This window comes from Polypterus senegalus, chromosome 1 (genome assembly GCF_016835505.1).
Source record: "Polypterus senegalus isolate Bchr_013 chromosome 1, ASM1683550v1, whole genome shotgun sequence".
NCBI classification, from domain to species: Eukaryota; Metazoa; Chordata; class Cladistia; order Polypteriformes; family Polypteridae; genus Polypterus; species Polypterus senegalus.
Genome location: NC_053154.1, coordinates 241508088 through 241534237, shown reverse-complemented (window position 1 = coordinate 241534237; position 26150 = coordinate 241508088). Strand labels below are relative to the sequence as shown.

Here is a 26150-nt window from a genome sequence, read left to right as displayed (position 1 = left end):
ACGGCAGCGTATAATTTTAGTCCAGTGGGTGCTGGCAGCAGTGTAGTCATACTGCAGGAGATATTGTGCATCAAATGACATGATGCGTATAAAGTGCAGTTGTGCAACATAGTTCTTTCACAGTCCAGGTGTGTTTGTGGGGGGAAGTGTGATGGCTGGAAGTGAGTTCAAGAGTCTTATGGCTTGTGGGAAGAAGCTATCATGCATCCTGGAAGACCGAGACCTGATGCTGCGGAAGCGTCTGCCAGAAGGAAGGAGCGTGAAAAGTCCGTGTGAAGGATGAGAGGGGTCGAGCACGATGCAGGAGGCCCTTTTGATGCAGCGTCTGTGGAAAATGTCCTGCAGTGCCGGAAGAGATCTAATGGTTAATAGTTAATAATAATAATAGTTAATAATATAATAGTTAACTATGAGACTTTAAAAAATGCTTAAGGCAGAAAAAGTTATTCATAAGGCTATCCGTGTTTGATTGACCTAAACTACTGGTTTTATTGATGTGAAGCAGATACACCTACTTGGATATGTAACTTTATTTTGATCAGGCTTTAGAACTTTAGAAGATACATTTGAGCAATGCAGTTAATGATGTTTTATCAAAAATCACTCTGTTAACATAGTTTTAACATCATATTCTTGCATACATGATTAGTTCATTCTGAAAGGTAAATATCAGTAATCAGCTTACTAATACTTTAAACATATGAACTTAAGAAAGTTTTGACCAATCACCTAATTTTTGCAAAATATCATTATAGTATGTCAAGATGTACTGGTCCCCAAAGTACTACCAACTGCCATGCTAAATAATAACTTCTTCATTTTTATCTATGTACAGTGTCTCTGTTTGAAGTAATAGTTGGAGAACGCCTAAACCGCCAGTTGGCATTAAGCATTGTTATGTCAAGAGAAGCAAGCTGAGGTAGTTTGGGTATGTTGTACGGATGTCCCCTCAGTGGTTACCCCAGGAAATGCTCCGAGCACATCCCACTTGGCAGGGACCCTGAGGGGGATCCAGAAAACACTGAAGGAATTCTCTCTCTCTCAGATGGCTTGAGAACACCTGGATATTCAAAGAAGATCTGAATTCTGTAGTTGGGGATGGGGAAGTCTGGGTTGTCCTGCTTCGCCCGCTGTCACTCCAACCATCACCAGGAAGAGCAATTTCAGATGATGATGAAATGAGATGAGTTGGAGATGAAAGCTGCAGGCAACATTCAAGAAAGAGGCCTCAAAAGTGCATTTTACAGCTTAAGAATAACCTCCATTATCTTGTACTTGACATAGGGTGATAGGTTACATAGTAGCCTTTTTAGCCTCTTCCATACACTGTCTGGTTATGGATGGAGATGACATCACTATGACTGGTAAGTCTTCTCAAAAGTTACACTTTCACATTTCAGATCTCTCATTTTGTTATGACATCTGGTATGTCTACTTCTGAATTGTAAAATCTTACATTTATTTGTATCAACCTTCCCACTTGTATTGAAATAGGCATTAAATAGAAAAGCAAATAAAAGTATCGAAAAAAAAATTTGTCTGAGGAAAAACATAGCATTTTGCACACTCACAAGACTTTAAAAATTATTTTGCAGTATATTTTTAAAGACATATAATAGTTTGTGAAACATATAAACTCTTAACATTTCACAAAAACACCAATATAAATGTTTTAATAGAATAGCTAATTTTTTTTTAGCTCAGCAATCCCTCAGCACAGACTTACTGTCAACCGAGATTACTTGAAATATATCGATATATCTGATTCCTTCAAAACTTTCGTGTAGGAAAAATCCTCATTTTGTTAGTGCGTGGTTTCACTTGATGTTTCCATATAAGCTGAAACAATATGTTACAGAATGAAATGCTTTTAGGTTTACATTTTTAGAATCCTTACATAAGAATATTACATTCATTTTAAAAAGATCAGGCCATTCAGCCTAAAATATCTCACCAAACTCGATTGACCTAAATTTTGCAAAAATATCTCTGAGTTTTGAATGTTCCAGATGTACTGCTATCTTCTCTGTGAGGAAATATTGTCTAGCATTTATGCAAAATATACCCTTAACCAACTTACTGTATATCTATGTCCCATGTTGTTGGTGTTAAAATAATACAGTGGTGTGAAAAACTATTTGCCCCCTTCCTGATTTCTTATTCTTTTGCATGTTTGTCACACAAAATATTTCTGATCATCAAACACATTTAACCATTAGTCAAATATAACACAACACAAAATGCAGTTTTTAAATGATGGTTTTTATTATTTAGGGAGAAAAAAAATCCAAACCTACATGGCCCTGTGTGAAAAAGTAATTGCCCCCTTGTTAAAAAATAACCTAACTGTGGTGTATCACACCTGAGTTCAATCCCCATAGCCACCCCCAGGCCTGATTACTGCCACACCTGTTTCAATCAAGAAATCACTTAAATAGGAGCTGCCTGACACAGAGAAGTAGACCAAAAGCACCCCAAAAGCTAGACATCATGCCAAGATCCAAAGAAATTCAGGAACAAATGAGAACAGAAGTAATTGAGATCTATCAGTCTGGTAAAGGTTATAAAGCCATTTCTAAATCTTTGGGACTCCAGTGAACCACAGTGAGAGCCATTATCCACAAATGGCAAAAACATGGAACAGTGGTGAACCAAAATTACCCCAAGAGCACAGAGACGACTCATCCGAGAGGTCACAAAAGACCCCAGGACAACGTCTAAAGAACTGCAGGCCTCACTTGCCTCAATTAAGGTCAGTGTTCACGACTCCACCATAAGAAAGAGACTGGGCAAAAACGGCCTGCATGGCAGATTTCCAAGATGCAAACCACTGTTAAGCAAAAAGAACATCAGGGCTCGTCTCAATTTTGCTAAGAAACATCTCAATGATTGCCAAGACTTTTGGGAAAATACCTTGTGGACTGATGAGACAAAAGTTGAACTTTTGGAAGGCAAATGTCCCGTTACATCTGGCGTGAAAGGAACACAGCATTTCAGAAAAAGAACATCATACCAACAGTAAAATATGGTGGTGGTAGTGTGATGGTCTGGGGTTGTTTTGCTGCTTCAGGACCTGGAAGGCTTGCTGTGATAGATGGAACCATGAATTCTACTGTCTACCAAAAATCCTGAAGGAGAATGTCCGGCCATCTGTTCGTCAACTCAAGCTGAAGCGATCTTGGGTGCTGCAACAGGACAATGACCCAAAACACACCAGCAAATCCACCTCTGAATGGCTGAAGAAAAACAAAATGAAGACTTTGGAGTGGCCTAGTCAAAGTCCTGACCTGAATCCAATTGAGATGCTATGGCATGACCTTAAAAAGGCGCTTCATGCTAGAAAACCCTCAAATAAAGCTGAATTATAACAATTCTGCAAAGATGAGTGGGCCAAAATTCCTCCAGAGTGCTGTAAAAGACTCATTGCAAGTTATCGCAAACGCTTGATTGCAGTTATTGCTGCTAAGGGTGGCCCAACCAGTTATTAGGTTCAGGGGGCAATTACTTTTTCACACGGGGCCATGTAGGTTTGGATTTTTTTTCTCCCTAAATAATAAAAAACATCATTTAAAAACTGCATTTTGTGTTTACTTGTGTTATATCTGACTAATGGTTAAATGTGTTTGATGATCAGAAACATTTTGTGTGACAAACATGCAAAAGAATAAGAAATCAGGAAGGGGGCAAATAGTTTTTCACACCACTGTACATTGAATCCACTCCATTTGCCCCGATAATTAATACTTTATTGATGTTTGCTCCCAAGTTTTACTTGACTACGCAGAAAAAGTTGAATCTTTCAGTATTTCCACACAGCTCATACCATGCGGTCCTGGAATCAGCCTAGTTGTTCTTCTCTTGATTTTCTCTAGTTGTATTATATCTTTACAATAAAAAAAGCCAAAACTGAGCACAATGTTCCAGAGGATCACACTAGTATATTGCATAGCTTAAGAATAAACTTCCTTAACTTGTACCCAACACACTGTGCTGTTACCCAACATCCTATTAGCCTTCTTAACGGCTTCTGTATGCTACTTGATATGGTTAGTGCACAAATCCATCATGACTCTACAAATCTTCCTCATATGGTGTACTTTCAAGTTTCAGGACACCTTATTTTATATTCAAGTGTAATGGCTTTATTTCATACTATCTGCGTTATCAGAATAAATTTAAAAGTATTTTGTTATTTGATATCTCTTGAATTACATGTAATATCAGGATCCAACCAATGCTTTTCTTCAGTATCCCTGTGTGTCTCATCCTGCCTTGTCTGACGCATCCTCTCGTAATGCCTGCTTTTTAGACTCAGTCATTTCAACGGCCATTGCTTGCCCCCTGCTTGCTTTTTGATTATCAGCAATGATAGACAGGCCCCCACTACCTGCTGTGAGAATATCATTCATAAGTTTTGCAAACACTTTAATGTTTTGAGGCAAATATCAGTACTCCTTCTATGCTCTTCTTCTGTAACATCGTGTTTCAGTCTCCCTTGCCCAGCACTTCCTGCTTGAGTGGGCAACCAAAAAAAACAAAACAAAACTGACCAATGAGACAAAAGCAAAACTTTAAGGCTGAATTCTATCCAGGTTAATCAGTAATGATTCTGTTGATTCTATGGTTCTGCCCTATAACTATGTTTGGTGTCATCAGCACACTTAGTCTTATTAGTTACATTTTGATCCTGATCTTTGAAACACACAACTTTGGGCATTGATTAATCTAGATGAAGTTCCTCTTGCTATAATCCTTTGCTTTTCATTTTTGATCTAATTTCACAGACATCAAAATAGTGCACCTTCAACCTCTTACGTTTAGCTTTATCTATAGCCTCTAATGTGATATCAAAAGTTCTTAAAAAAAAATGAAGGAAAATAATGTAGTATGTAGTAATGTAGTTGCCAATGCATCAGAGATCCTCTAGTTCAAGTCCAGGCAATACAGGTCCTAAGGGCTGCAAAAGGCACCCATTGTTCAATAAATTTATAGATCTTTAGCCTGCATTAACATTTGAGCCATGTGTTAAACTTTCCGAATCCCATGGGCTTACCTGGACTGGTACTTGGCAGAGACGGAACTTGTCAGTTTATCTTCTCTTCTTAACTCCTTAAATTCATCTTGCAGAACCAGCAGCCTACCAATCATTTAATCATTTGCTCTGATGTGGACAATGACAACTATTTCCACACCACTTTTGTCCAGTTTATCTATCATCCCACAAAGGTCTTCCACCTGGAAAGCAACAGACCATACAAGACTCCCCGTCACTGAGGCAAACCTTTAATTCAATCCTGCTATAATAACAGAGTTTCCTACTATCATTGTTTCACTCTTCCTGTAGTTTTGTTTAGAATTGATCATTTGAGGCTAAGCATCACGTCCTACAACTTCAAAGTCACTGTCCAGCTCCTCAAGGTCATGAAAATGGCTGAATACTTCTAACTGTTGGATTGCTACCCCTGGGTAGTGTGCACATCTTGTTTTATATCCTTCCTGAACAGATCTGTCTCTTCCTTTCTAAACTAGAATTTCTTCCCACACCAATCTAAGGATTCTCCGTCACACCACAAGGCTAATCAGCAATCATCTCTCACAGATGTGGACCTCTTAGAAGCAAGCTATTGAAACTCCAGTATCATACAAGACTGTCAATTTCTGCATTTTTAAAATTATCTGGGTAAAAGTTTTCAATCTTTTTTAATTAAGAATTTAAATTTAAAGCAACTACAGTAGCCATTTTATAGCTGCTGACCTTTTCTAAGAACCTGTATCAACTGCTTATACCATTATTGGGTTATTGTCTTGATGCTAATCACACAATTTTACTGCCTGCTCTGTGATTATATCTGCAATTTATTACACTTTTAAGTGCTTATATGCCTTCAATCATTCCTCTGTTTTATTATTTTTTATCTTTGCCTTTTTGCTTCCTTATATTGCTGGGTTTGAAAACATCAAGCTGTTGCTTTGAGTGCTTTTACTTTTCAGCCCAAACACCACCATGTACACTGTATTTGATTTCACCATTCCGTGTTACAGTATGCACATTGCCCTCAATACCCTTCCTTGTTTATATGCTTATACAGTAAATTGGATATGGCAAAACAGAGCTGGAACAATGAAATATTGTGTTATTTGCAAATAGAAGAACAAATAATTTAGAATTTCTTATACAATGATAAATGGCTATTCAGTGACTATCATACTGGCTAAATAATTATTTTCTAATTTTGTAAATGATGTGGTTTTATTAATATTTTCAAACTTTTTTTTAGTACTTAGGATTGATACTTAGGATATATAAATGCAAAAAGTTCCTCTTGTATGCCTTATTGCCATCTACAACCCCAATTCCAAAAAAGTTGGAGCACTGTGTAAAATGTAAATAAAAACAAAATGCAAAATTTTCCAAATCACATAAACCCATATTTTATTCAAAACATAGAAAACATATCACATGTCTGACATTTTACTATTTCAGGAAAAAAATATTAGCTCATTTTGAATTTGATGGCAGCAATATGTCTCAATAAAGTTGGGATGGGAGCAACAAAAGGCTAGTAAAGTAAGTGGTACTGAAAAGAAACAGCTGGAGGAACAGGTTAAGTGGCAACAGGCCAGTAACATGCTTGGGTATAAAAATAGCGTCTTAAAAAGGCAGAGTCTCTCAGAAGTAAAGATAGGCAGAGGTTCACCAATCTGCACAAAAACTATGTCTACAACTTGTGGAACAATTGGAGAATAATGTTCATCAATGTAAAATTGTGAAGACTTTGAATATCTCATCATCTATAGTATATCATCAAATGATTCTGAGAATCTGGAGAAATCTCTGTGTGCAAGGGACAATTCCAAAAACCAATATTGGATATCCATGATCTTCAGGATATCAGGCGGCACTGCATTACAAACAGGCATGATTTGGTCACGGAAATCACTGCATGGAATACAGTTCGCCATGCCATCACAAATGCAAGTTAAACTTCTATCATGCAAAGAAGAAGCCATATGTAAACATGATCCAGAAACTCTGCTGTCTTCTCTGGGGCAAAGCTCATTTAAAATAAACTGAGTTAAAGTAAAAAACTGTGCTGTCATCAGATGAATCGAAATTTAAAATTATTTTTGAAAGAGATGGTCACTGCATCCTCTGGACTAAAAAGGAGAGGGACTATCCAGTTTGTTATCAGTACTCACTTCATAAGCCTGCATCTCTGATGGTGGGAGATGAATTAGTACCTATGGAATTGGCAACTTGTACATCTGGAAAGGCACCATCAATGCTGAAAGGTATATAAAACGTTTTAGGGCAACATATGGTCCTATCCAAACATCTTTTTCAGGGAAGGCCTTTCATATTTCAGTAAGACGATGCTAAATCGGATACTACATTTATTAGAACAGCGTGGCTTTGTAGTAGAAAAGCCTGGGTGCTGAACTGGCCTGCCTGCAGACCAGACCTATCGCCAATTGAAAACAGTTGGTGCATCATGAAACAAAAAATACAACAAACAAGCCCTAAGACTGCTGAGCTGCTAGAATCCCATATCAGACAAGAATGGGGTCAACATTCCTCTCCTAAACGTCCAGCAAGTGGTCTCCTCAGATTCCAGATTTTTAAAGACTGTTATTAAAAGGAGATGCGACACACTGGTAAATATGGCCCTGTCACAATTTTTGAGACATGTTACTGCTATCAAATTCAAAATGACCTTATTCTTTTCTTAAAATGGTACATTTTCTCAGTTTAGTCAGTCATTATCCAACCCGCTATATCCTAACACAGGGTCACGGGGGTCTCTTGGAGCCAATCCCAGCCAGCACAGGGCACAAGGATGGAACAAACCCCGGGCAGGGTGCCAGCCCGCACACACCCACACACCAAGGACAATTTAGGATCACCAATGCACATAACCTGCATGTCTTTGGACTGGGGGAGGAAACCGAAGCATCTGGAGGAAACCACGCAGACATGGAGAAAACATGCAAACTCCACACAGGGAGGACCCGGGAAGCGAACCCAGGTCTCCTTGCTGAAAGGCAGCAGTGCTACCACAGTGCCACCATCCCATCCTTTTCTCAGTTTAAACATTTGATATGTTTTCTATGTCCAATTGCAAATAAAATAAAGGTTTATGAGATATGTAAATCATTGCATTCCGTTTTTAATTTACATTTTACACAGAATCCCATCTTTTTTGGAAATGGAGTTGTATTTGCTCCTACAACTGGATCTACTGTATGATCACTGAATGGCTCATTCCCAATAATGCAACACTGAAACTATTGATGAAACAACGTTTTATAATTATGATAAAACATCATAAAATGTTTGGTTTTCTTATTTTATATTGACAAAAAAAGAAAAAATTAACTAGTGCTGATAAGCAGCCTGTTTAAACCCATGTAATGTTAAACAAAACAAATCATCAATTTCATAAATATATATTTGCTCTTTAAAAGATTATTAATAAAATTAACATTCTGGGTCTTGGATCCTTTCCCAGCAGTGCTGTATGCAAGGCAAGGACATGACCCTGAATGGGATGCCACACAATTCCAGGGTCACCTATTCATGTAGAGCTTTTGGAATATGGGACAAAAGCTAGAGTACCAGAAGATAAGCCCACCTAAACACAAGGAGAACAAACACATTCCGTACAAACATCAACCTGACACAGCATTTACACCTGGGATGCCGTAAGCTTGAGCTACATGCAAACTGTTGAGAGCTTCTTAAAATGAACACTTAAACATATCATGTTCCTGTTATAACATTATTTTAATTATAATTTTAAATAGAACAGGCCATAAAATTGTAATTTTGCGTCCAAAGTGGTGACTCATACGGCTTGTGAGGGACTGACGATCACTCCTGGCTGGACATGTAATTCGACTGGCACTGCGACTTCGATCATAAAATTGGATTCAAAATATTGCAAAAGGGTGGACAGGTGCAGTTTCACGTCGATCTCATTTGTGTTTACTTAAACAAAATGTAAAAAATTTCTTTCTAAGGTTAATCGGTTTGCTTCATTATGCAGTAGATACTGCATTTGTATTTTGTGCAGGGCCGTCTTAACGCATAGGCACGCTGAGCAGTTGTCTGTGGGGTCCCATGCTAATCTATGTATGTTGTGACTTGCTGTCAATAAAGAAATACTATACTAAACTATAAATCTTTATTATTGTGTTCCAAGTGGATATTGACATTCGCCTCTGATTTAGTATCACGATCACCTCTGCAACCCCATGCATGTATGTTTACAGATCTCACGCACTATGTAAAAGCGTATAATGTCACTTCAACTCAATTCTCTGCAAAGAAATTTTGCAAATATTAACGTTGAACACTTGATTAATAATAAATAATTCATAGTAATTTCATACTGTGCATCTCCATCTGTATGGTTAACCAATTGTGTATAATTTATATGTTGAAATGTTTGTGTTTTCCAATTATATTTACATTATATTGTTCAAACGTTTATGTTAATTAATCTTTGCTGTACAGCATGTTTTTAAATGCTTAAACACTGATTTTGTTGGAAGTACCAATACAATAAATATGTTTATTTTATCGACCATTTACATTTTTATTTCTGTAAGTGGTTGTGTAGGTAGGGGCCTGCTTTGCCAGGGGACCTATAATGCTGTTAAGACAGCCCTGATTATGTGTACAAGTTTTTTTCCCCTAAGTAAACTAATTTAGCAACTTTTGTAGACAAGCAGTCTAATTCTTTGAACTATCCGGATTATAATAGCCTCTATAGGAAAATAGCTCAAGTCTTGAAGGATGCATTATATTTTGATACATTATATTATTACACCTCCTAGTCCAATTCTAGCTGTTGTGGATTGGGGTCCAGCGCCCCAACTTCGCAGTAAAACAAAAATGAGCTTTGACTATTCACCAGTTTATTACAGCTTACAGTCACACACACACGCGTTTTGTAATAACGCTGCAGTGTAGGCAGCACTACACGCAACTGTTCGGGACTAAGGAGAGCCCAGACACACGAGAAGAAAACCAGCAAACTGTGAGGCAGCAGTGATAAATTATTTACTGTGCATTTCTACGTTACGGATTCATATTTGGATAGAATCCGCTTATTTAGGAAGTTAATGGGGAAAAAAACATTTTTGTTCAACTGAGTAGCACTCATCTTGAATAACTGAAGTATGTGCACATGCATGCACACAAACTTCTTAAATGGAAATTAAATGGTCGTACGACAACTTAATCATGTTTTCATTTGTATGTTGATTTAATTAATATCAAAGAAGTATGCAAATTACACCTTTGTACCGATCCAATAAATTAAACATTTCCCTTATTAATTTTACATTTTTAACACATAAAGCTTAAAATTCACCGAATGTTATGACTGAACTCATTATTTTATGGCCGCTTCAGGATAGTAGGCACCACAACAAACACATAATGTAGACTGCTCATATACACTTCTCTGTACAAAAGGTACAACCTAAATTTAGAAATACTGTACGAATGTCCAAAACCCTACATTTTCTGATTAATTGTTTCCTTATTTTCTCCGTTATTAAAATGACTCAGTTTTCGGATTCAACTCTGCTCTCTTTGAGAATTCGTTGCGAAAGTTGACGATGTCGTGGAAGTTACATAAAAAAGAACAATTGATTGACACGTAACAGATAGAATTTTACATCTATTATCATTCGGGGAAAGTCCCGATTGCGGCGCCCAGATCTCATTCATTTTCAACCTGTGGCGCCAACCATTAAAGAGACACATTTGCGCCTAAACCTTTCTCGACAGTTTACACGAGTTAGTAACAACACCACTCCTCATCTCATCACCCCATCAACACATCTGCAAGTGCTGTCACTTTAGAAAACGCGACTTTTAAATAACGCAGATCTGTACTTTATTTTAAGTTACAAATATAGAATTGTATTCTTACATTTTTGTAACGTATAGTATTTTAAAATAAAGGGACTAAATATCAAAAAGAGGCTTCGTTTGCGAGTCTCTCGTGATGTGTCAAAATCAATAAATGTAAAGTTCATATAATTTCTTATCACAAAAGCACAGCGACAATGTAATCTATTTTCGAAAACGTCTTTTGACATACTGTGTACGATTTACATTAAAAAATGAAACCGATAATTTTAAAATAAAACGTATAATGCAGCGACGTGGAGTTATATCGATTTTTAATCACGCCTGCGTGTTTTATGTTAGTTCTATCTGCTCAGATGACGCAAACTAGATCGAGTCATTCTCTTGAGTTAGGAATACTTACATTGCATTGCGTCGTTGTCACTTCGCCTTTATTTGTTTAATTTTTTATGACAGTCTAGTTTATCCAAACATATCCATTTTGTTAAAAAAAAGGGTGTGCTGATGTTATATCGAACAGATTAGCATGTGCAAATAGTATCAATTCGGTGATAAGTGTTTAATCCGATTGAGGTTTTTCACAAGTTTAGTAAATGTGTTGCTCGCTGGCGCCTGAATGTCTAAGTATTTTGTCAGCGTTTATATTATAACAAAACCTCTAATTTTAGAGTTCGAAATTTTGGAGACTTAGTAACAAAATGGGCGGCGGATGCCGTGCTATCTTGTTTGGTTTAAGTACGCTATTATTCACGTTATTGATATCTGTACTGGTTAATTTGACCATCTTAATTTACCCACAGTCACTGTGATGCCCACCTAATGTGTCATCCTTCCCAGAACTGGTTTGAGAGCTCTCCCTACCCGAGCCACCACCCAGCCCCAATAAAAAAAACAAAATACAGCGAATAATGTTGATTAATGGATACGAAGCGTACGGACTCCATCAAGACAACAACTTTTGAATTCCCTCAAATGACGAGTATTTCTTAACCCATAATTAACAGTTATATATACACAATACTCGTGTATTGGGAATGAGCAGTTCCCGTGTCAGGGAAAGAATGCAGTATAAGCTCTACGGCACTTTAGTTAGTTTTCGAGTAGGGTAACTTAGTTAATCAAAGCTTGGTTTTGGGGACGTCAAATTTAATTGCATTATTTCTACGAGCATTGTAATTGACTTTGAATACAATGTTTAAGAGAAAACCATATATTTTGCAAATACTTAGAGCAGAATTCTTAAAGCTCCTTCAGCATGAAGGCTGTCACACAAAGGAGGATCGGGCACATTAAACGACATACTATATTTACAGCAAATGATATACTCTGTACTTTTGGTGTTATCATGTACAGTATCTATATTTTGTTACCCAAACTGTGATTTTCATATGCTTTTATGCTTGATTAAAGGATTGAGTATTTACAATCATCTAGGTAGTAAGTAATTTTTATTGTCATGATGTGTAGACTCTATAAAACGAAACCGATACATAAAAGGATATGTCTCTGCAATCACTGCATACTAAAAGGAAAAAGAAAAATAAGATCTACGGACAAACTTAACATTATTGTAGTGAGAGATTAACTATTATAATATTATTATGAATTAATAATACCTGCTTTAAAATATTGCTTCATTATTTAAAAATTTAAATTAAGTGATAATATTAAGTTGTATCAAGGTAATACTTTTTTTTTTTAAAGGGATTAGATGTTTAGAAACGGAAACGTTTCCAGCTTAAGTTTTGGATTCTAAAATGTCTTACAAACTTTAGCGTTCAAATTAAAGGGGTCCAGTTATCAGCAGATTACCTTTTCCCTGTTTCATTGATCAGGTCAGAGGTAATTCATTTTTTTCTACATTTGGTTTTGTTATCAGCCAGAAAGTAAATATTTTTACTGCTCTATGTGTTGTTTTGTGTGTTATTGAGGTTGATCTGTCTACTTACTTTGATGTATTGTTTGCAGTTTGTTGGTGGCTTTCTATATAATCTTGATTGCCTTAGTACTTCTGTGACTTTTAACCATTGAATTCTCTTTCTAAACTGATTAGGTAGAGGTACCCAAAATGAAACCTACCTTTACTTCTTCATTGTGCAAATTAGATTTATTTGGAGGGTAAATAACTATTTCTTACATGTCAAAATCTTTTTATTAGGTTCAATGAAACACCTTTTAAAAGTGCTTTCTTGGTAAACTCTACTCACAATTAATCAACAATTTTCTGAGGCTCCTTATTTAGTGCTGGAATTGTAATAAAACAAAAGTTCAGCAACATTTACAAAGATTAACTCTTGCATGTTTGATGGCGATTTAAAGTTTCACAAAAGGGAAGCTGAGCATTCAATTGAGTTTAAGCATGTTTAACACCTGGCCTGCTTCCTCTGCCACTGAAAATAAATTTACTGTCAACACCTCAACTGCATTATTAGATCAAGCTACATTGCTTTTCATCCTTGGGACCCATACAAAAAGACCACACATGTTCTCAATGCTCTAGAAATTCTTTATAGATGATTTATCAGTGATGGACTTTTATAAAAGGTCTCTGATAGAAAACCGAACAATTAAATGATGCATAAGTTACTGGTGTTCCTATTCCTATCCATTGCCAAAAATGAAGAATATTTTATATAGTGTACAATACAATTCAAAAATTATATGTATGTATGTAAAGATGAACTGTTGAATATACCGGAGAAAGTCAGTATGTTATGACAATGCGTTCAAGCAGACCATTGGGCTGTTGTCACAGAAGTTACAGAATTGAGCTACAGGTAAAGCCAATGAGAATCCAAGAGTGAAGCTATAGTTTAATCATGATATAAAGTAGATATTTGCCCTGTTCAGTTTTAAAGAAAATACAACATATATGCCATAGAATATGTTTAGAAAGGAGATCTTTAGAACAAGAGTTGCAAAGGCTGCATCATATTATCCTGTAGTGCAGTAAATTTCACTGTTTTTACTCTCTAGATTTTCTACATCTTTCCTCTTTTTCAGAATATCAATAGTTTTTCTGACCCTGCCAACCATGAAGCAACAGTATTTTAGTAAGGCTACTCATTTTCATACATTTGATTTTAAATGAGGGGTGGCATGGTGGTGCAGTAGTAGCTGCCTCACAGTTAGGAGACCTGGGTTCGCTTGCATGTTCTCCCCATGTCTATGTGGGTTTCCTCTGGTTTCATCCCACAGTCCAAAGACATGTAGGTTAGGTGCATTGGAGATCCTAAATTGTCCTATAGTGTGTGTGTGTGTGTGCCCTGCGGCGGGCTAGCACCCTGCCCAGGGTTTGTTTCCTGCCTTGCACCCTGTGTTGGCTGGGATTGGCTCCAGAAGACCCCCGTGGCCCTGTAGTTAGGATATAGCAGGTTGGATAATGGATGGATTTAAAATGACTAAATATACTAATAATAGTAAACAGAAAGTAAACAGATAATTTAGAGAAGTCCTAATGTAAAAGAAGGTCGTGTTTCCAAATGGCCATTACCATAAAGGATTACTGATGTTGTGTCAATCACTGTATAAGTTCCTTTATTTTGTTACATCTCAAAAATTACTTTGCTATGAATTTAAACCCAAGGAGGGACATGACAGAAATGTGTCCAAAGTAATGGGATGTCTTATTTTAAAAGTAATGCTAAAATGAATGGTACTACAACAGCCTACTTTTCAATTGACTAGCAAGTGAGCAGTGGTTCAACACATATCTGAAAACTTGCACTTCATTTCTATTAGAGTAACAACAACATTGGCATGCTAATCATAATTTACCTTTGATTGAAACATTTTACTTCATACTTTTGAAGATTCATCCATTTTCTTAACTTGCCTAGTCCCAGGAGCCTCGGCCTCGAACTCCAACAAAGGTCACACATGCATACTCGACTTCCTGTAATTCTATAAGATGATTAGTAATCACCAGCATATTCTGGTTAAGATGTTTAAGTTTTACCCAACAGTATAAAGCACAGAACCATAATGTCCTTCTAATGATAATATAGACACCATTGTCCGCATATTGTATGCTTGTGCTGATGTTATATTGTACAAACTTCACCAAAGCATATTCCTTCTTAAGCCTCTCTCAGATATAGCAGTTCTTAGACTCTTGAAGATGATAGAGCCTACCAATCTTATGATGGTGCTTATTATCACTTATGAACCACAAAAACACTTTAATAAAATGACTGTACTTTTCTCAGAGAAATTATAAATTAACATATAAGTAAATATGCTTAATGAGTGCCTCCTATGTATTAAGTACAATTACTGTTTAATTTGTTTTGACCATTTTTATTTGTGAGGAAGCATAAAAAATATTTCATAGTTCTGAAGAGTTGTATTTATCAGTGTAATGTTTGAACTGTGGCATGTGCATGTCCTCCTTGTACGTCTCTTGCTTTTTTTTTTAGTCGCATTCATTATATCTTTGAGTCCTAAAGACGATACTGTCAAGCTGATTGCCTTCTCTAAATTTCCTTGTTATGGGTGTGTACACAAAGGTATGTTGTGCAAACTACCATTATCAACAAGGTTTTCTGCACCCATTGCCTGGGAGCATGGATATATGCCTAATCATTCTTAAGAAATGAAGAGTGTCCAGCAGATGTTCAGGACCTTTGAATGCGTTATACCACTTGCAGTTTTAGATTGGCCTCAGCTTGTGCAAAATTGTGATGTAAAAAAAAATGAAGTATGAGAAATGAATAACATAACTACTTCGGGTTCGAGTCCTGCACATGGCCGTTATGTGTATAGAGTTTGTTTGCTCTCCATGTGTCTGCAAGGATTTTCCCTCCACATCCCCAGATACATATAGGTTAGGTTTATCCATGTGGATATGTGCACGAGTGGGCCATGCAATCTCCTGTAGGGTGGTCCAGATCTAATTTTGCAATTTTCATTATGCTATAACTGACTAAGTTTATTACATAGAAAATCACCCGAAAAATCCCGGTATATCGAGAAGTGTGCGAACTGACGACATGAAGAATCGTCTTGGCGCCGAACTGGAATCGTCCCCCCATAAATCAAAGTCATACAAACGATCTGGATATGCATAATTAGATTTGGACCACCATGTAATGCCCTGCCCTGGACTGACTGTTTCCTACCTTGTACCCAGCGATGCCTGGATGGCCTCTGCCCACTTCAGCTCTGAAAGGGATTAAATCCATTTGAGATAGTTATGAATTACATAGATCTACTACCCTTACAGAAATAGTATTAGGTTAAGAAGCCTGTACATGATATTCTATAATGATTCAAATTTTGCTTTTATAACACTGATATTTTTGGCAAAGGTTTATAAATGTAATAAAATTATCTTAATGTCACTCAATGCTGTTCAAAACTTTTTTTTTTTTTTACTTGTTACATGTTTAGTATTAAGTATTGATTTTATCTCCACTTAATGCAAGTCTGCAGTTTGTAATTAAATATGCTTTACATACTGTATATGGAATCTATTAACTTTATTTTCCAGAATGATCAACATTAGTCAATATCCCGGTACTATTTCTCTTAACATGACATGATAAAAAGAAGCGCGCATGTTAAGACTTGAACCGTTTCTCACAGACATTGTGGCGCCAGGTTCTAACACATTCAGAGGATGTGTGAAAACTTCAATGACTCGACGTATTAGGCTTAATTATCGACAGCGATCTAGCCGACATCTTTATTGTGATACCCCTTTCATGATGCAAATAAGGTCAACGCTGGCCTACTTAAGCAGATGCATCAGTCGTGAAGGCACAGATCTCGAGTAGCTTAGAGGAGAGGAATATTGCTCAGAGGAAAGAAAATGGTCAAAAGCTTTTCAGTGGAGTGGCTTTCTCAAAGTGACTACAAACCATCAGTGGGACTTGGAAAAACTTCTGAACACGGACAGATGGATCGTAAACCTCACGTCGCCTGTGTGGTCCAGCCGAGCGCTCCTACGTCCTATTACAAAGACTCCGTGCAGCCGAAAGCCAAGAAAGCGAACACCAAGAATTTTGAAAGCGTGGAATTCGAAGGGATGGACGCGGCAGCAGCGCGCTTGTCTACACCGTCTCCTTCACGTAAGTTGCACATTGTTTTCAATGACTTGTCTTTGTCATTTGTAATTACTGGTTTTTAGGATATTGATTTCCTTTAATCTTTCTTTATTTTAACGTATGTCCATTTTTTTTTAGTTTCGGACATTAGTGCCGATTCGTCAGGTTATGAAAGTGAAGCTGTCTCGCCCAAATGTACATCAAATGAAAAAGAGGACATTGAGGGGAATGGCGACCAAAGAAGGCTACGAACAAAGTTCACTTCGGAGCAGATTTATAAATTGGAGAAAGCCTTTACTAAGCAAAAGTACCTGGGAGCCTCGGAGCGGCTAAAGCTTGCCGCGAAACTGCAGCTATCTGAAACTCAGGTAAGGGTTTTTTTTTCCCACAAACTGCTATATCCATCGCAAAACAATTTCACAACTGTTGTACACAGCGTACTTTGGAGTATTTCTAATGACTCCATTACAATTTCTGAGAAGTATAATAGATGATGTGTTAAATTATCCATAAACTGTTTTAATGATAAAATCTGTATTGTTTCCTTACCCGAAATGAAAGCATGGTTGCACTGGTAACTGTTTTGAGATGAGTGAAATTTCTTTATAATTAACGTCAGTGTTTTGTAAATTTGCAGGTAAAGACATGGTTTCAAAACCGGCGGATGAAATTAAAACGCGAAGTGCAAGACCTACAGCCAGAATACTTAAGACCACCGTTTAGCCCGCACCTCATGTACCCGTACTTCACTCCTCTGCAACACTTGAATTATGCAGCTGGACAGCGGATGGCTCTTTCTCCTTACACACCAGAAAATGTGACGGCAAATCCGATGTACAGCCCACTCGTCCACCCAGTCTCCCTCAGTTCAGTGATGCTTCAGCAGCCTCTGCTTCACCCGGGACAAGGACCTGCCGTGCCCTACTGCTAAGATCTCTTGACCAGCAGTTCAAGACCAAGTGCAATAAACTGAGAGACTCCTATAGATTTAACTGTGCATGCAAGTAAAACTTTGCATGCGCAGTGTGTTTCATAGATAATTTTATTTTTATATGATTATTTATTTAAGAAAGAATTCCAGCGATTAATGAAGGGATCTTTATCTTCCACAAGATGTTCAAAGATTCGGTGAATGGGACATGTCAACAACAAAGCCGAGATGGTTTCCTGTAAATAGTCCTGTGGAAAAGGCAATGTTTTGGGGTTTTATTTCTGCATTGCTATAAGTGTGTTCATAACGCTACATAAGTAGGCCTAAATCAAAGTAGTTTTGTTTCATTGTTTATCTTTACAAAGCCAATTTTATAGGTAAAGCAATATTTAAATACAGTTTTTGTTTAATAAAATAATATATTTTCTTAAAGAACGGTGTGGATTTCATTTAGTTTTGTTTTATTATTATAATATGGGCAGACGCGGTAGCTCAATAAACGCATTTCGCCTTCTTCATTCTCTCATACCTTAAGCTTCTCATTAATTTTAGTGGTTTCACTGAAGTAATTAAGATCTCAAGAGATGTTGTTCCGACTCCACACAAATGTTCATGAATTGCTTACTCTTGAGCAACTCAAGCAATCACTACAATGTTAATTCTTGTATGTGTAACTAGGTACAACAAATATTCCGTGAATCAACAGGTGGATTTGGTGTTAAGATCAAGAGGGAAGCTTTTATTTTGAGAAATGCGAAATCTCACGATCAATAAATATAATACCATAAGAAAACGCTGCATTCGTTTCTTCTGAATTTGTTGTATGTAAAAGGGTTTATATGGAAAGTCGTGTTTAATCTCAATATATTAAAATGCTTGCGTGGTGACTCCAAGGTATTTACAGAGATGGACGTGAACGTGTTCACCTGCACCTCTTCATTTTTTAAAAATGAACCCTAGTCCTGCCTGTCTTGAAAAACAGCGTAAAGACTGAAGTAAGGGTCTACGAAATAGGGAGAACGGAGTTATTTGCCAAGTTAACATAATATATGGCTGAATGGCAAGTTCTTTTTAATGCGAAGTGAAAAGAGAGTAGTCTGTTTCATTTTTGGGATAGGGGTAAAGGAAGATCATAATTAGAATAATTTCAATAAAAGCAGTATAAAGCTTTACTATTAAATATATTAGAAAATATTAAAATAAAAATCTGGTAATTCTTATTGTAAGTAGCAAAACGGAATCAATAAAATAAAAAAAAACCTGGGGTTGTTTACTTGATGAATCAACTTTGTTAATTTCATGTAAAATGAACACTTTTGCTGGTATTACACTGTTTTTTCTAATTAACACAACTGATGTTGAAAAAAGAAACATCCAGTTACTTTCTTTTAATAGGAGTAGTCATCTTCGGGGAATGCTGTCATTATTCACGTATTTTATGTTAATCTGACTCAAGATTAACACTTTTTAATAGTCAAAACATAGTATGCCTATTTTCCATTATACACACTTGCATTACGTTGATTTAACTTACAGTAAATTAGTTTTAGGTTCACGACTAGCTTATTTTTGCAAAAAAGATCCGCCCATTTTGTTAAACTGTGTCCCAATGTTGGAAATGACAGTGTAAGACTTTCAGTATTTTTTTTAATGTTGCGTTGTTTGTTGTGGAGGCGGATTTGTGATGGCCCACCCAACATCACAAAGGCATTTTTTTCTTTGCTTCCAATACAACTTGGTAATCAAAGAATACAAGGAAGGTGCAATCGACACCGAAATGAACGAGCAGGCGTTTTACTGTTTTATTACTGAATGTAAATGACTGTTTCAAAAGCAATACTACACAAATTGCTTGGTATGGCTTTAATCTCAATGAACTGCGTGAGAGGACTTTTTTTGGTGGAGATTGCCAAAAATCCTCTACATATGGACTGATTCGAACTTAAAATAAATAATTTAGTTAACTCAACGTATTATTTTTATTAAGGATTTGCTTCATTTATTAAATCTTCACATAAAAATCAATTAAATGCATGTTTATGTCATTGCAATTTTGAAACACACTGTAAACTCTACTTCAACAGCTGAGCTGCTATTACTAAAACCGACTGGCAAAGAAAACGTAATTATACATTTGTGGATTTACCATAAAAAAATGTATTTCCTTCAAAAATAAATTTCTTCAATATATTTCTTTAACAATTAGATTAAAAGTGAAAGGTAATTACGGGTGTTTATTTGTTGAAATAAAGCGGCCTGTGCGTTTTCATAAAAATGTTAGCATACAACATTGCCCTTTTATCTGAAAATTAATGTACATTCTCAAAAGTTGGGGACATTTGAATCAGAAAAGTAGAAAAGAGCACCATGCCGTGTCCGAGGTGTTTAACCCCTAGGCCCGGCACCTCGCCCGCCGGGTGGTCTCAAGCGGAGGGACCAGTTCAAAGCCCGGTTAGCCTCAAGCGTCAGGTGGCGGTTGAAATATCTGGGAGGATTAAAGGGTTCACTGTCAGTGTGCGCGCTAACTGCCGCATTGGGACGCGCAATGATTGCACACAGCAATGCTAATTGAAGGAAAACTGTTGCGCCCAGAGTGCCTTTGGAGATGATAATGCGAGGAGGGTGTTTCGCGCTGCGGATGGAGGAGAACTCAAATCTGTTTGACCAAAACAAGACAACTCTGTTGAAATCTGAAGGAGAATAGTCTAGAAAGAAAGAAATTATGAATGCGAAATTGTATTAATGACGCAAAGGTAAAGGGTTTAGAATACGTACACACGCCTTTATTGCGCAAACTGAGTGAACCTGAGCACGATTTTAAAAATTGTTTGTTATCATTCCCGTATCCGTCAAATATGGGAGGCTTAATGGGTTGTAATTCCCAGTAGTTAACGTGTTTCTGTATGAACGTGGGCTGCTCAGCACTCCAAAACCATCTATCTTTGTTCACCTCATTGCACCCCAAACGCCCCTTACACCATGGATAATATGAAATCTGTACAGCATAGCAGGGGCAAACTTAAGCGTCTCAAATACCTGCAAACAGACAAATTAGAACAGGGCTTGGTCCACTCGGCTGCACCACATGACCGATAATTTGTCCCCAATTACGTGTATTCAGGTACACAGTTGTCGCATCCCTCCTTGATAGCAAGTGAAAATATCCCACAGGGCACTGGCGCCAGCATTAAGTTGTTTAATGTGGGCTTTTAAAGACATCTGCTGGGATGCGCAGATCAAAGGTATTGAGATGGAAGCCCCCTCCCTCACCTCTCCACCCACCCATTTCCAAACGTGAGCAGGAGTTACGGCAAATTCAACGTGCACCTCAGAAAGGAAGCTCACAGTCCGGCCATCAAGACCCTGAAATATTAACATTCAAATGTTTCGACATGTTAATACTTAATATAAAAAATAAAACAGAACTACGATACGCAGGAGTGGAGATTAAAGAGAAATGTGATAGAATATTCATACAGTCCTTTGGCATTTCTGTAAAAATAAAGATAATTAAAATGTTAGTCATACAATGTTTCATCTGTTTACGAATGCAAAAATAAATTATTTGCAGTATACAGAATGTAAAAAAAGTCAGTTTGTAAATAATTTCATTAATTTTCTTTGAACAAACAAAATAAGATTTAGTGTTCCTTTGTCATTATAGCATTTCGTTAAAGTATATAATTTAGGCATTGGGTATCTTGCGCTGCATCTAACCTGGCAGAGTCTATTTTATCGAGCATATATATATATATATATATATATATATATATATATATATATATATATATATATATATATATATATATATATATATAATCAAAATATAATACCATAAATGACGGCAGCTTCTTCCAAAAAAAAAGCAGCTGGTCTACTGCCTCACAGTTGCCTAGGGCTGCAGAGGAACCCAGGTGATTTATCGAGTTAACTGCCGTTTAGGCAAAAACAATGAAGCTAATGGTTTGTTTAATGTCGCATTTCGTCAACGAGCTGTTAATTCAAGCCCTGTGATCTTTACTTTCCAATTAAGTTCTTTATCAGGAGGTCTTTGAAGATCGGTCGCATAATCCCAATGTAAAACAAAAGGAAGACGTAGACGTCGCAGTTAGTTGTCTCCAACGGTGCGCACTTCCTTACCTGCGGGTGACAGTTTTCTCAGCCCTTACAGGATTAAGTGACTCTGTCGCCGTCCCTTCTGAATTACGATCACTTCCACTACATTTAATGATTCTACAGCTTACGAATTATTCAAATAAAATAATAAATGGATACATTTCCATACGACCGAATGTGTTCGAGGAACAAATATGTATTGTTAGGTGTATTTCAGCAAATACATTACATTAAGTATTAAAGATTAAAATAAAATATCTTCAAAGTTAGGTGTTCTTAAATATGCAACCAAACATTTGTATTATTATGACGATGATGATTGAAGCTGCAGCAGTTACATTTTGTATTTAAAATTATTCTGAGCGAGCAAGTTAAAGTAAAGCGGCAATTCCTAACAGTTACTAGACAACTCACATGTATTTACTCTATATTTATTTACTGCGTTTATTTAAATTGTTGAAATTTGTTTAGTCTAACAAAGGCTAGAGAACATAAATTGAGTTTGGTAAATAATTACTACCTTTATCGCTATTTAATGAGCTTGATCATTACAAATTATGTCATGCCCAAGTAGGTTTTAATCATAACACATCTTCATATGTAAATTATATAAAAATATATTACATAAATATCAAACAATTATGACAATGGTATGATAATAACATTATTATTATTATTATTATTATTATTATTATTATTATTATTAAACTCACTTTAGACAGTGAGCCAGAATAAAACTCTGGACAAGTTTCATCAAAGGTTCAAGCCACTTTACAGTCACCACTTAACTTACTCTGTATGTCTTTAGGATGTGACTGAACATAAATACTGTACATGGGACCAAAATGCAAACCCAACACAGACAGTGTCTCAGGTATTATTATTATTTTCTGGGATAGTCCCATTGCTACCGCCTATAACCGGACAAGGCCAAGACATAGGGCAGTTTTATGTGATGTTTATCGTGTATATGTTTTAGAGGATTGTGTTTGTTTTGAGGAATATCCTCATTATGTGATTTATATTAAAATGACTGCTTTCTGTAGTTTTATGTTTGTGTATTGGTTTATATGTAATGTATGTAAGCTTTTGTGCAGTGTATGTGGAATGCCACTATAGTGGTCCATACAACAATGAGCACAATGAACTCTTTGTATATTCTTCAATGGAAGATGCACTTCTTCTGTCAGTTCTGTGTACTTCTGCATTTTATTTGTATGTTTTGTAAGTTGTGTGTGTTTGGTATGCAGTGTCAATAATTCATTTACTTTTATTTTGTTTGTCTACAAGTGATATGGCTGGTCTATTACAGTGGATAGTTTTGTTTTTCAGGTTCATTCTTTCTCAGTATATTTTATGTGTGGCATTTTCTAGTACTGTGATGGAAGTGTACTTACAAAATGGTTTGTATGTGTCTACTAGTTAGTGTTGTTGTGTCAGTTCTTCATGTACAGTATAAAGTTGGAATGTGATTGTGTCTTTGGCTGTAGTTTGGCTGTGTCAGTAGTTTAAAAGCTGATGTGATTTGTTGGTTTGTTTCTTGTTCCCTGTGTCAGTATCTGTATGTACTATCCGTAATGCTAATGTCCAGAATATATTCTCCATAGTTTCTCATGCTAATTATTTGATCTTGTATGGGCAACATAAACCCTTCTATCTTGCCAAACATATTAGATATAATCAGATATTTGACACAGTCTTATCCACACAAGGCAAGTTCATGAGGATGTCTGTGATGCTATGTTCATTATTATTATTATTATTATTATTATTATTATTATTATTATTATTATTATTATTATTGTAGTTGTTGTTTTGTTGTTGTTATACTATTGTTGTTGTTGGTATTATTGCAGTTGTATTACTGATTTGACAATAACAACTAGTATGTAGAGTTATGCTCTTAGAGAATAATATTATTTTAAACTTTTCAACTTTAAGATGTCTTAGACACTTCTATAAATATGCATAATTTTTATGTATTAATCCTTACATTTACTGAAATTGATAAATCTTTTTTAATGTCACTTGAAGTAGGTGCAAAGCATGAACAAGCCTTGGGAATTCCAGTCCATCACTGGGTACACCCACACTACTTCATACCAGACAAATCCTGAGTTGCTAATTAGCTCAACAGACATATATTTAGAATATATACTAATTTATCACATTTGATCATAAACATTTTATTCCTTGGCAAAAATAAATATATTTTAGGTGCCAACAAATAGTTTATAATAAATTAATGAATCAGCTTCTCTCTCAATACATTGTAATGCTGCTGAATCATGTGGAAGAATAATTTTAGGGTAACATAGCATTCATTTTAAGCAAATAGCATAAAGAATTAATAAATGTCAGAAACCTTTTCTGGCACATCAGGAAACCAGATAAAGGTCAATTGAACAACAAAAAGTACTGATAGATGACTAAGAGATGATTAAGAAATCAACAGATGTCCTGTAAAGAATCCGAATGGGTATTTGTTATATGCACAGAAATTTCAAGGTTGGTGCCTGAAATCAAAGGTATAAGAAGAACCAGAATATAATATAAATGGCTTTTATTTTATATAAGTTATTTGGGTGTAAACCAACAAACCAACCAGAGTAAACTGTATGCATAGATTGACACTGTATGTAAATCTAATAGTTTATAGAATTAACCTCTGTTCTTTGTTTCTCTGATCGTTCTGACCATGCTATAACAGACTGCTTTTGAAGAATACTCCCTCTAAGGCATTTTGCCAAGGAGTAATTAAAAGATACAAAGAACAGCTTTTCTCCTGTCTGATTACTGATTTGTTCTGTGTTGTTGGAGAGGATAAGTTTCTTTCTTTAATTACTATGTTGATTTTTACCACATTCAGGAGCAACATTTCTGCAGTTGGAAGCTAGTCAGCACTACTGAATCAGGTACCAGATGCACATGGCTTTTATTTGGAGACCTCCTGGTGGTGGAAACAACCAGTAAAGGTTACAATATGGATGTGGTGGCAATCAGTATATATACTGTAGCCAACCATTGCTGAGGAATTATGCATTTTCACTTTGACATACAGTTTGAAAGCATATGTGTGGACTTTGAAGCAGAGGTTAGTGTTCATGGATCCTGCACTTTGGGCTTGAATCCAGCACCTGGACATTGCATGTGTGCAGCTTGCAGACTCTCCTTAAATCTATGTGGGTTTTACTTACATTTCTCCAAAAATAGGTAGGTTTGTGGAATTGCATGTGAGCAAGTCTTGGGATGACCTGGCACCTTCTCCAGGCCTATTCCCTGCCTTGTGTCTACTGGGGTGAGGGTAGGCTCCAGTCCATGTGTCTCTGAATTTAATTAAGTGGGTTTGAGAATGTTATGTTATGTTAAATGTGGACTGTATCCATGTCCTTCCTAAATCAACCAGCTGATACAAGTATTTTTTAGTTATGATAAGCAGTGCTCCATGATATCCATCTTGGAACATTGTGTGTCAACAAACATCTCTACATGTATGGGAACACACCCAAGAGAAACTCTGCAAATCAAAGCACCATCTTCTCATCCAAATTCATTAGAGAATTGTACAAACGTCAACGCAAGCCAATCATCAAAAGACAAACTGATTTAAAGGAAGATCTAACAAAATATTGATAAAAAGACTTCTTATGCTGACCCATTGAGATGAAGGCAGTTTTCATGTTTGAGCAAGAGGTTCCATCAGGCATCAACTGCCCCTTCAAAGCTGTGTTCTAACAGCTGAAGAAAGGTAATAATGGCCTCCTACAACAAGCAAGGAGAAAATATATTGGCTCAGCAGCTACTGTGTTGTAAAAAAAGCTGTCTAGACTGACTAGATTAGCAAAAAACATCACAGAGGAAGCAGTAGACACAAAAACAGGTCTTCTTCCATGAAACAAAACTACTTGAAGAAATTACACAAGTTACTTATTCTGTTTCTCATTGTTCCACATACATTAGCTACCTAGCTGCTTCCATCTATTAAAATGGAAAGATTAAGCCCTGTAAATTGCAAGGTAAAAGTTTAAGGCACAGTAATCCAATACAGCTGTTGCATTTAAAATGTTTAAATATTGTCATGAGCTGAAAACAAAGAATACAGAGAGGACATATGGGTGAAAACATATCCTGTCATCCCCCTGGAGACCAACTTATCAAATTGTAAGGCATT

At 36.4% G+C, this 26150-nt stretch overlaps 1 protein-coding gene and 1 long non-coding RNA gene across 2 annotated transcripts; one reads left to right on the top strand and one right to left on the bottom strand.

Annotated features, from left to right (window-relative positions):
- Positions 1–1808: 1808 nt before the first annotated feature.
- On the bottom strand, positions 1809–14723 carry LOC120519014. The gene is made up of 3 exons (XR_005631361.1): positions 14663–14723; positions 5054–5235; positions 1809–1839 (listed from the first exon to the last, which is right to left on the bottom strand). It is a non-coding gene; the product is annotated as an uncharacterized LOC120519014 (long non-coding RNA).
- Positions 14724–16637: 1914 nt separating this feature from the next.
- LOC120519008 (homeobox protein vent1-like) lies at positions 16638–17985 on the top strand. The gene is made up of 3 exons (XM_039742081.1): positions 16638–16956; positions 17071–17300; positions 17570–17985. The coding sequence occupies exons 1-3, from the start codon at positions 16698–16700 to the stop codon at positions 17861–17863; spliced, it is 783 nt and encodes a 260-aa protein (XP_039598015.1). The 5' UTR covers positions 16638–16697; the 3' UTR covers positions 17864–17985.
- The last annotated feature ends 8165 nt before the right edge of the window (positions 17986–26150 follow it).